The sequence below is a fragment of the Diadema antillarum genome, unplaced genomic scaffold (assembly GCF_040938485.1).
Source record: "Diadema antillarum isolate AM-2024a unplaced genomic scaffold, OU_Dant_1.0 seq00000103_RagTag, whole genome shotgun sequence".
Lineage (NCBI taxonomy): Eukaryota > Metazoa > Echinodermata > Echinoidea > Diadematoida > Diadematidae > Diadema > Diadema antillarum.
In genome coordinates this window covers 61,880-72,845 of record NW_027271190.1, presented here as the reverse complement: position 1 = coordinate 72,845, position 10,966 = coordinate 61,880, and the positions used below count along the sequence as shown (strand labels likewise).

At 38.3% G+C, this 10,966-nt stretch overlaps 1 protein-coding gene across 1 annotated transcript; it reads right to left on the bottom strand.

The window, feature by feature from the left end:
• Positions 1 to 237: 237 nt before the first annotated feature.
• Positions 238 to 5,531, bottom strand: LOC139726863 (ubiquinone biosynthesis O-methyltransferase-like). The gene is made up of 7 exons (XM_071637857.1): positions 5,490 to 5,531; positions 4,737 to 4,873; positions 3,920 to 4,055; positions 2,788 to 2,934; positions 1,988 to 2,230; positions 1,090 to 1,249; positions 238 to 383 (listed from the first exon to the last, which is right to left on the bottom strand). Exons 1-7 carry the CDS (start codon positions 5,529 to 5,531, stop codon positions 238 to 240), a joined length of 1,011 nt encoding a protein of 336 aa, XP_071493958.1.
• Between the last annotated feature and the right edge of the window lie 5,435 nt (positions 5,532 to 10,966).

Sequence of the window (10,966 nt, the reverse complement as noted above, 5' to 3'; positions counted from 1 at the left end):
TAATACAAACCTCAATGTCTGCATGTTTCACACACATCACTTCATTTTGTACCTTTCTCTGCTTCGCGGTTTGCGATTTTATCACAGTAATGCAGAGATAAGTCACATCCAGGCTTCCTGGTCATCATTTTTGCTGTGTAAAGACAGCGACTTTGAAAGTCTCTGGTTCCAAAAACAAAAGTTGTTTCAGCACTAGATTACGAAAAAAAAAAAGGAAAGAAAATTGATGTCTTGTCATCATACACCAGCCATGTCTTCTTCGTGTGGCCTTTCTAGCTTCCTCCCCACGAGGGCGTAGTTGATGCTAGTGTCCCCTGTCCAGCTCCATCTCTTGGTGATTGGATTGTACAGCATGCCATGGGTGAGCTTCACTTCACAGTTATCTGCACAGACAAGACATGATACAAACATACAATAAGACTGAACTTAATACATTGCCTTGGTGGTGTCTTTCCAAAGTGCTCTAAACATCATCTTCGAAGAAAAGATAGTATTAGAGGGAAATTCCATCAAGATATTAAGATGATGCTTTGTACAAAAATAGATTTGATAGAAAAGTAGATCAATTGAAATCAGGTAAGACAATTACATAAGAAAAGTTTTGAATTGTAACAGGGTAGAGACTAAAACTAATTGACAACTATGTGTAATGTAGGTGTTGAGCAGTTTTTCATCTGGTTTGTGTACAAAAATATAATTAATCTTCATTTCAATCATCTGAAATGTGTGTGTAAAAATCAAAAGCAGAGACTCCAACCCCAAGCACCTTCTGATCTGGAGATTCTCCCACCCGAAACCCCTAGCAAACGGGAGACTCCAACTTGATGTGCGCGAAGTTCCTTGCGGTCTAGGGTTCTAGATGCTCTCTCGCACTATCTACGGCTTATTTTTCAAAAAACATACAATGAAATTAAGTGAGAAATCAAATCTCAAGTGGGAGAATGGGAGATTTTGCACAAGTGGTCTTTTGGCGGGAGATCTCCCGTCGAAAGTAGGAAAGTTGGAGTCTCTGCAAACGGAGAATTGCTAAAATGCAAATCACAAGCAAAATAAGTCTTGCTTGCAAATAAAATCCACGTTTATACGTACTGTCTTCTAGTGACTGTCCTACGGCGGCCGGGCTCACAAACTTGTTCCAGTCATGAGTCCCATCTGGGACCAGGCCCAAGACCCTTTCTGCCAAGAAGATCCCACAGGCGTAGGAGAGCCAGGTCTTGTTGATGGTTGTGAAGAAGAGACTTCCTCCAGGCTGTATGGATTGCAAGCAGAAATATTCAGTCCCTGGCCACAGGTTTCTGACAATCAACATCTACTTATTCAAAGCCAAAACATAGTTTAATTCTCAGAAGGGCTCCTTCCACTGTTGGAATTTCTTTCAATACATGGAAAGGGTCTGCCAAGAAACTATGCACTTGGTTTAATGCAATTTGCCAGGATGATGAGTCATTTTGGGGTATTTTGAGATCAAAATTGTAGAATAATTTTGATTGTAGTACACAATTTTCATTCCAAAAGAACCATCCCCATTCAGTATGGTGGGTCAATGGTACCCCCTTAGAGATTATGTACACAATTCAATATGGGGATTGTCAAACATACATTTCTGAATTGGGCAAGCCTCTCACTGCATGGTATCCTCATGCTAAGCGGTCTTTTAAACGGCAGAGTAGGGTGACACTGGAAATACAGGAACTGGGCAGAAAAACATACACATTATTGCACACCATACCCCAGACACGAACCACAGAACGTTCTGTAAGGTGTTTGGGGGGGGGGGGGGGGGGGGGAAGCAAGGGTCAATGGTACCCCCCTCAAAATCTCAACCAAATCTCTCAAAATGTCCCATTCTGTTAATATGGCAGTGAACCATTAATTAAGCAAAGAATTTTTACCAAAAAAGGAGGGAATAATCACATCTTTTTGTATGAATATGGAAAATCCAAACAACTAAAGAGTGGCCCATGTACACATTAATAGTGGATCTCACCTTCACAAGATCTGCACATGTTTTTATGAAGTCATCTTTCATGGTAACATGTTCTATCACCTCTGATGCCACCACCGCATCAAACTTCTCACTCTCAGTACCGATCAGATCTTGGGCGGTTCCACATATGTACTTGATATTTCCTCTGATGGTTGGGTCATGGCTCAGGTGGTGCTGTGCAACTTCAATGTTCTCCGGTGTAGCATCAATGCCAATGACAGTCGCACCCAGTCTGGCCAAAGGCTATTGGGAAAACACAATATAAATAAAAGCAATATAGTAAAGCAGAATACAAGTATACATATCAATCTTAGTGACTCATACTTAAATACTGCATACAATGTATTTACCTATTATTAAAAGCAAAATACAAGGTACAATGTATGACCTAAACACCTCAAGTTCCTGCAGCAGTTGCTCAAACATATTGGAATATTTTAATGCGCATTTCAAGTATATATCTATGTTAGTTCCACCAGGTACATACATTATGTAGGCTATATGAAAGGTGAACCCCAGTGCTATAACACATGACTGGATTTAAAATCTGTGCTTTTGGATACACAAGTGGAGACTGCTGATATTTGCTGGTTGTTGATTAACCTGTTGAGGATGAGTCGGGAGTATACTCGGGCAAGTGTCTATGGGAAATACCTGTTGTAGCAAAATCAGTCCGTCCTCAATGGATTAAATGGTCTGCAACAGGTGACAATATGTGGCATAGCATAATGTCAACTGCTCTGGTGGAAGAAAGCTTAGAACAGGATATCAAGCTGAACATGCCTTCTCATTCCTCTCACCTCAGAGAGAATCCCTCCTCCGCAGCCCACATCCACAATGGTAGCTCCATGGAGTGGTTTTGTGTTGCTATGGCGACCCTCTGCTCTCTGCTTCAGCAAGGTGTCCCTGATTAGAGGGACTCTCAGTTCATTCAGTCGATGAAGAGCCTACAAAAGAAAATTAAATAAGAAGATGAACAGAGCTGTAAAGATTGTCAAAACTTTTGATTTGTAATTACAAAATGAACATCATTTGTAAGAAATAAAAAAAAAAGATGTGATCCATTTCATATCCACACAACCCACTTAGGTGGTCAACCATACAGATTGTACACATATCCTTGCTCCAGATTTTTATAGATACCCCCTTTAAGACTGGGAAGGGGTTTGGAATTTTCACCCTCTTTTACAGGCTTTTAGATGGGAAGCCAGCAAAATTTCCTCATTGAGGTTTTTGGGAGGGAAGCTAGCAAAGCAGCATGACGTAATGTATGTGCAGTGCATGTGGCCAAATGTCTTGAGAAGAGAAGGCCGACCTGGCATGCTTTGCAGCAAAACATGCATCTCGTTGAGGGCAGGTGTCTATGGAAAATGCGTGTTGTAGCAAAATCAAACTGTCCTCAATGGGTTACTATGAAAAGCACATTCGAGAGATCCGGCAAACACCAAGAAGCCCCACTACCCCTATTTCAGATTTTTTTTTTTTTTTTTTTTTTTTTTTTTGGGGGGGGGGGGGGGGGTTGAAACTAATCGTATTTGGAACCCTATTTCAGGATTATTTGGGAAAGATTTGAAAATCATCCGTAATTAAAGATATTTGGAAAAATCTACAAGACCTCCTATTTTAACCTGTTGAGGACAGACTGATTTTGCTACAACACGCATTTCCAATAGACCCCTGCCCGCGTATAGTTGTTACACGTCCTCAACAAGTTAGTAATGATTTTTTGGGGGGGATTTCTTCTCCGAACTGGAGCCCACAAAATATATTCCTACCCCTTTCCCCAAAAAATTGGGAATGATGTACAGATGACCACTTGAGTGTGTCTGTTTGGGGGGAGAGGGGGTAACATTGCTTTGCATGGACACAAAGATATTTCTAACAATAGAACAATTCTGTGCTTTTCATCCCAGCTTAAGACTAACATATCACCTGGAAATCTCCATTTTCCTTCCAAAACTGCTGAGAGAGAATTCTGAATTTTTCTAACTCCTCCGGGTCGAGCGTTGTGTTTGGGCTGACATGCTGTTCATCAAATTGGTGAAGGTGAGAGGATGAAGAACTGAGCCTGCATATGAGAAAAGAGAAGCCTCATGTTAGACTGGACTAGTTAGTGGTTAGGATAGATGTGTCTTTCATGATAGGCACTGACAGACGAGAAGACACAAGCTGGCTTGACCTATGTACAGTAGGCCTAATAGTCAATAGCTCACATGGTAATCACTAGCACTACAACGAGTACTGTGCTACTGAGGTAAACTGAGTGTAAACAAAAGAGCAAACATGCCAAGATGTCATAATGGCTGACGATGTGATTGAGAGATATTCATTATTCATTTATGCAAATCAGTCCGGGAAACCCGCTCATGAGCGGGTTTCCCGGACTGAAATAGTCCAAGGATAGCTGAAATTGAAAAGAAGAGGAAGATGACCGAGAGGAAGATCATTATTCCTGATCATAAGAAGGGGAAACAGGAGAAACTCCTGATGTAGCGTCGTTATGTTTATACCGTTGATACAGTCCTCCAATAATAATATTACTAGACTAGTATTGTGATTTCACTGATGGATAAGGGCTAAAGGCCTGCATTCATCAACTCAATCAACCATCAATCAGATCATTGTGAGAACATCATTCTGTGAACTAGGGGGTCTACATCAAAAGACCAAATGTCCCTCCGATCTCTGGATCGCCGAACTTCCTCTCATTCATCACAAATAGGGAGAATTCGACCTTTTCCAAGCTTACCATCTTTCCTGTTTTCCTGCTCCACACGTAGCAGCTCCACTCGACTTCCACCGCTCCTTTGAGCGGGGAAGTGCCGGGGAAGTACAGGGCGACGAGCCGATGCTCAATTCGCGGAGCACTGCGGCACTATCGCTAGACTGAAAATGCGGTGGGGTTTTGGAATGAAATTTGCTGATGTTCTTCCTTACAAGTGTTCTTTTCTGTATGGAAAACAACATAGACTGCACACATCCTCGTAGAAGACAAGTTGAAGGTGCCATTTGGTAGTGTTTAGGGGCAGAAATCGAAAGAGAGAAGAGAAGAAATGACGGATCGAGGACGCGACCTTTTCTTCAGACGTCGGGGTGATGTAGACAGGCAAGACTAATAATGATAAATTAATATCAGTACTCTAGCAAAATTGAAATTATATTTTTATTATTTTTTCCATCTTAAAAAGTGATTTTACTTTTTGGACACAAAGTTTTAGTATATTTTTTATATTTGTTTCTTTAAAACGATTAATAAGACAGCCTATCAACTAACAACAAGAAACTCGGCCATTTCTCGTTCGGCCACACGTATTACATAACACATCGTGCGCTTCTTTCGAACAACCCATTTACAAACCATCTTAAAATACAAAGTCTTTGACTTTCGGTAATTATCTAGAGTAGTGATACAATGAACCAGGGAGGTGAGTCTCACCCCCTTGAATGTACCAAATTCCTATAGGATATTCAGTGGAAGATATGTTCGGAGGTTCAAACGAACCCAACCCTCCGCCCCTCCCGCTGGGAGAGCAGGGCCCGGCATTGAACACCCCCTTCCCCCCCCCCCCCCAAAAAAAAAATACAACGAAATAAAACAAAACAAAAACAAAACAAAACAAAACCACCACCACCAACAACAACAACAACAACTGAACAGCCATGACAATTCTTCCCCAATGTCCAAACAATTGCCAAAAATCTGCGGTAAGTTTTTTTGTTTTTTTTTGTTTTGTTTTTTTTTTTTTGGGGGGGGGGATCACAAAAATCCATGCAGCCTAATAACCTGGACAGGTTAAAGGCATTATTTACCATTAAACTTTTAAGATAAAACAAAAACCCAGCTTTAGTGCTTCAAAAAAATCTAAAATGTGAGTTAGGGATAGAAACAACCAATGTAAAAATTTGAATCAGTATAATGTTAGATATACAAAATCTGAACAATTATACTTATAATAAAAATGTTTCTGCACTTAACCGTCTATACAGTTATTGTTTATTGACAAATGTGGGAACCTCCTGATGTTTTAGGCTTCATTGCAAAGTTTTATATGGTATGATGTTCTGTGATACAACTGACCTACACAATCATATGCATCATATGTGGTATCTCGAACATTGTTTAATTACTGCTCCCAATGGTAAACAATACCTTTAACCCGCTCCCGCTTCGTCGATGTTCATGATCGAGATTCTTGCCTCCGATTGAATGCCCTACAGAGACTGTTTTTACATATCTATGTAAAAACAGAATATGATTCAGCAGCACAAGTGTTTGTGTAACTGTGAAGCAGATATTGATTAGTTTGATTAAGTTGATAAAGATTACTTTTTTCTGAGGTTTATGGACAATCTATTATCAATTTTTGTAAACATCTGATTGGCAATCTATATACATGCACATTGTACTAGGGAGTATGTTAAAAAAAGGGAATGTAATTCAGAAGCATAGTGAGAAGAATACAGCTGCCTATTTTAGTTCATATTAATCTCTTTGTGAAAGTGAGCTTGATGTGGAATGAAATTCAAATAACGAATAAAAAAAAGAGACTATGACCAAAACTCAGTCATGGTCTTATTACGCAGACAGTGTGTGAGCACGGGATTTTCAGACACCCTATTTTCTATACTCGGATGTTAGGCTTTCAAATTATCTTGATCAGTAAACAAGAAAATCACGAGACGATGAGAGACTTTAGTAATTCTTTTAATTGCCAATAGCATTTCATGTTATCTTATCTCACTGTGAGAATAGAGGTATTATTCGTGATATCTATTACCGCCGTTTATTTTGTAATTGCCGGTGAGAACTATCCACATGCAGCCACAAGATTGAAACAGAATTATATGAAGACACACAGCATATGCCGGAATATCCAAGGGAAAACCAATTCACATTTCCATGTGCAATTATTTTTCTCACATTGTTGATCGAAAATATCCCAAATATTCCATAACCAGATTGTCGAATTGCAATTTCCTCTCTCACACCATCCCCATTTCAATATCTCGGTCGCTTTGCTTATAGATCATAGATTATTAGGGAGCTTCAAATTATGTGACCAGTAAAGGAGAGATAAACAATGACAGAATTTAGTTTGTTCTATTTCTCGGCTTTTTCTTTCAACTTAAGTAAACGACCATGGAATCCGCTTACCACTTTTAATGGAAAATCTTTCATAAAATATATTTCACAAAAAGTATGCCCCATATCAGATAATTTCCATTTTAAAAAAAATGCAAAAGCTTCCTCGCGCGGTAAGGACTATCCCCTCCTACACTCTCCCTTGTCTCGGTCGCTGGCTTGCATTCATAGATTACTATATACAGTATACATACAATGTGTAAGTCTACAATATTTTGAAAATTCGTCAGTATATAAATAGAAATCAGAAAATAACGTCAGAACTTCTTCTGTTTTGCTTTTGTTTTGCCCTGTTCCTTGAATCTTAAATTCATAACCAACATACCATTTTACTTTGCTTTTGACTGAATTTTTCAAAATATTCTACGGAACGACATGTGCACCAGATCGTTAAATATAATAATTATTCTAAAAATACAAAAGTTCCCTCGCGTATGAGGGCCTGTACCCCCCCTCCCCCCCACATTCTTCCCGCTTCGCGGTCGCTGCGCTTGTATATTAGGGTTCCAAATTATTAGACGGGGGGGGGGGGGGGGGCATTTCATCATAATTTATGTTCATGAAGTGTTTTGTCGATTTTTTTTCCTGACCAACTGTTATAAGCTACTGAAAGTCTTGCATCTGATTGGCTGACAGCAAATTTGTCCAACAAATTTGTCGTACAAAACGCTTCATGAAATGAATCCCCAGTTAGTGAGAAAATTTCTGTATAATTCATGCTAATAATAAGTTTGTCTCAAGCTCTTTCCTGCAATTTAGATAGATAACCGACGAATCATTTTGCCTTCTAGATATTTTCCCAAATATTCCACATGAAGTGTGCCCCATGCAGATTGTTTAATTTCCGTTCTTAAAAAAATGCAAAAGCTTCCTGGTGCGGGAGGTTGGGGGTTTCCCCTCATCACATCTCCCTCGGCTCAGATCGCTGCGCATTCTACATAACTGAGAATGATTCGATCAGTATATAGTACTAGGTGTTTCAAAAAACATTTCCCACTTTTGATCACAAATATTTCAAATACTATTCATTCGATAAAACTGTCATTGATATGAGTAATAGCTGGATAGTGTACAATTTGGTTGAAGGTGATTTGCATGTGAAAGCATAAATCAATTTCATTAAATCTAAGATTGATTTTGAAGTAAGGTTTCAGATTTTGGTCAAATTTTAACCCTCTGTACAAAAATTGAACTTCGCACAGGAACCAATGATGTGTATGTGAGTGTGTGCTGACAATGGCCCTGAACAATGGACATGCCTGAACCACCTGTTGACTAGGCGTTAGTCTGGCGCTCCCTGGCACATGAATGCTTAATCAATAATTCATGTGGATTGCCCTGGGCACTGCTAGTCTGAATTCATGCACGGTAAAGTGCTTGCAAACACGACATTTCATTCCAGCTGGCAATCATTTTCAAATTTTGCTTTACATATCACTAAATTTGGGATATAGATAAGTATAAATCATCTAAAGTTCCTCATTTTAATACAACTGTCTACTAATTAAATAGGCTGACAAATTTTTCGCTTTTTCGATAAAAAGAGATTATTTTTGGTAAAGAGTTCAGCAGCATTTATCATTGGGGCGATTTGTTTCAGAGTAGATTTATTTAAGGCTCCATATACACAAGTGTATATATATACTCTAATTGATTTTCTTTACTTCCTGTCACCATGTTTACGATAGAACAATAGGTATTCATTGTAATTGTGTTTTTCAGAAGTAGGGAGAGCACTGACGCGACTCAACGACAGTATCGACAGGCGTTCGACTTTACCCAGATACTGCCAGAGGCTGAATAAAGACTAGTTGTGATAGTGGAATTTCTCATGAATAAATAATGAACCATTCAAACCCTAGCCATTGTTCAGGACCATTGTCGGGGTGTTAACCACACACTCCCATACACACCCATTGACCCCTGTGCAAAGTGAAATTTTGTACACAGGGTTGTAAATAGAGCAAAGTCTGGAACCTAACTGTGAAATTAATCATGGATTTCATGAAACTTGTTTATGCTTTCATATCTAAACCACCTTCAACCAAATTGTACATTATTCAGCTATCACTCATATCAATGACAGTGTTATCTGATATATATTTTTTGAATTATTAAGAATCAAAAGTGGGAAATGTTTTTTGAAACACCTAGTACAATAGAAAAGCACTCCACGATGACATATTTTGTGCGTGTACGTGTGTGTGTGTGTGTGTGTGTGTGTGTGCGTTTTCTTGCATTCCCCAAATAGTGAACCGTATTAAGGCAGTTAAGGCAATTAACAATGATTGTTACCCCCCGGCTAAATACTGGTTAGTGATAAAGTTATAGAGTATAGAATATAGGGTTAGGTTTAGGGTTAGAGTTTGGGTTTAGGTTCAGGACTAGGATTAGGGTTAGGGTCGGGGGAAGGGTCCGGGGTAATTGCCCAGGGATAATGTCCTAGACCCAGTGAGCATATTCTACTGTTCTATCACCCCATCATGAAACATACTGTATTTCATTCATACATGCCCTGTACTCGACTGACGTCACTTGCACTGCTGTATATTTATTACCAGGAAGTGATCAATATTATGAGAGCGGTGACTGACATCTTATAGCCAGCACAAAGCCAAGGATGATCACGCTGAACTTGATAAAGATTAAACGTTTGAACAACTCAATATAGCCACGGAGACACAACAGATGGTACTTCATAGCTTATACAACTATCTACCAGGTACGTTATTTGCAATAAATTCTACTTTTTTTGTTTTGTTTTGCGGGATGCATACATACACAAGGTCAGACAGTTAAATAATCTGAAAGACGAATAAAAAAATAATCATGATTCCATACTGCGGCTGTTATCCCAAAGTGTGTATATGTAATTGCGAGGATGCCAATAATACACATACACACACGCACACACACATACACACACACACACACACACACACGCACACACACATTATATATGTATATATATATATATATATACATATATATATACATATATATATACATATATATGTATATATATACATATATATATGTATATATATATATACATGTATATACATATATATATATATATATATATTTATACATATGTATATATATATATATATATATATATATATATATGATATAGTCCATGATTTTCAAGCTATAATGCTCTCACATAAAGGTCAGTGTGCAACAGTGAACTATAACAGAATAACAAATTACCAAAGCAAGCAAGGCAAGGACACGTTTCCTTCGTGTTCTTTGAAATTCTTCATGGTGGAATTTAGACTCTTTATTTCATGAATTTGTAATCATAATCATGGTTACGTGTCAAGTCAGGTAATTAACTTACATTGCACCTTGAGTCACAAACATTAAAAGGCAAGTGAAATGTTGAATGGCCATCAATAAAACAATGAGACTCCCCCCCCCCCATCACCCCTCTAAGAGTAGGCATATTGTTTAATTTTCTGTACAGCCGGTAGAGTGCAAAGAAGATTCTTATGTTTCCGTGGAATCGTAGACAAGATTATGCTTGTAATACTTGTCTTTCGAGAATCATTCAGATGTGTTTTTGATTAAGATACAGTGAAAGTATTGTAACCCTTTTTTTTAAGTGCCAAATGTGTATCCATGATTAAAAAAAAAGAAAGACATCTGTTTATCTGTGTGTTTGTTTTTTGTATTAAAACACATGCCAACTATGTTATGTTATATCTTATGTTATGTCATGTTAGGTTATGTTATGTTATATCTTCCGATTCATTTCGTGTTATGTTTGACGAAAAAGAAAGAAAGAATGAAATAAATGAAATGAAAATAAATGAAAAAAAAACTATCTTTGT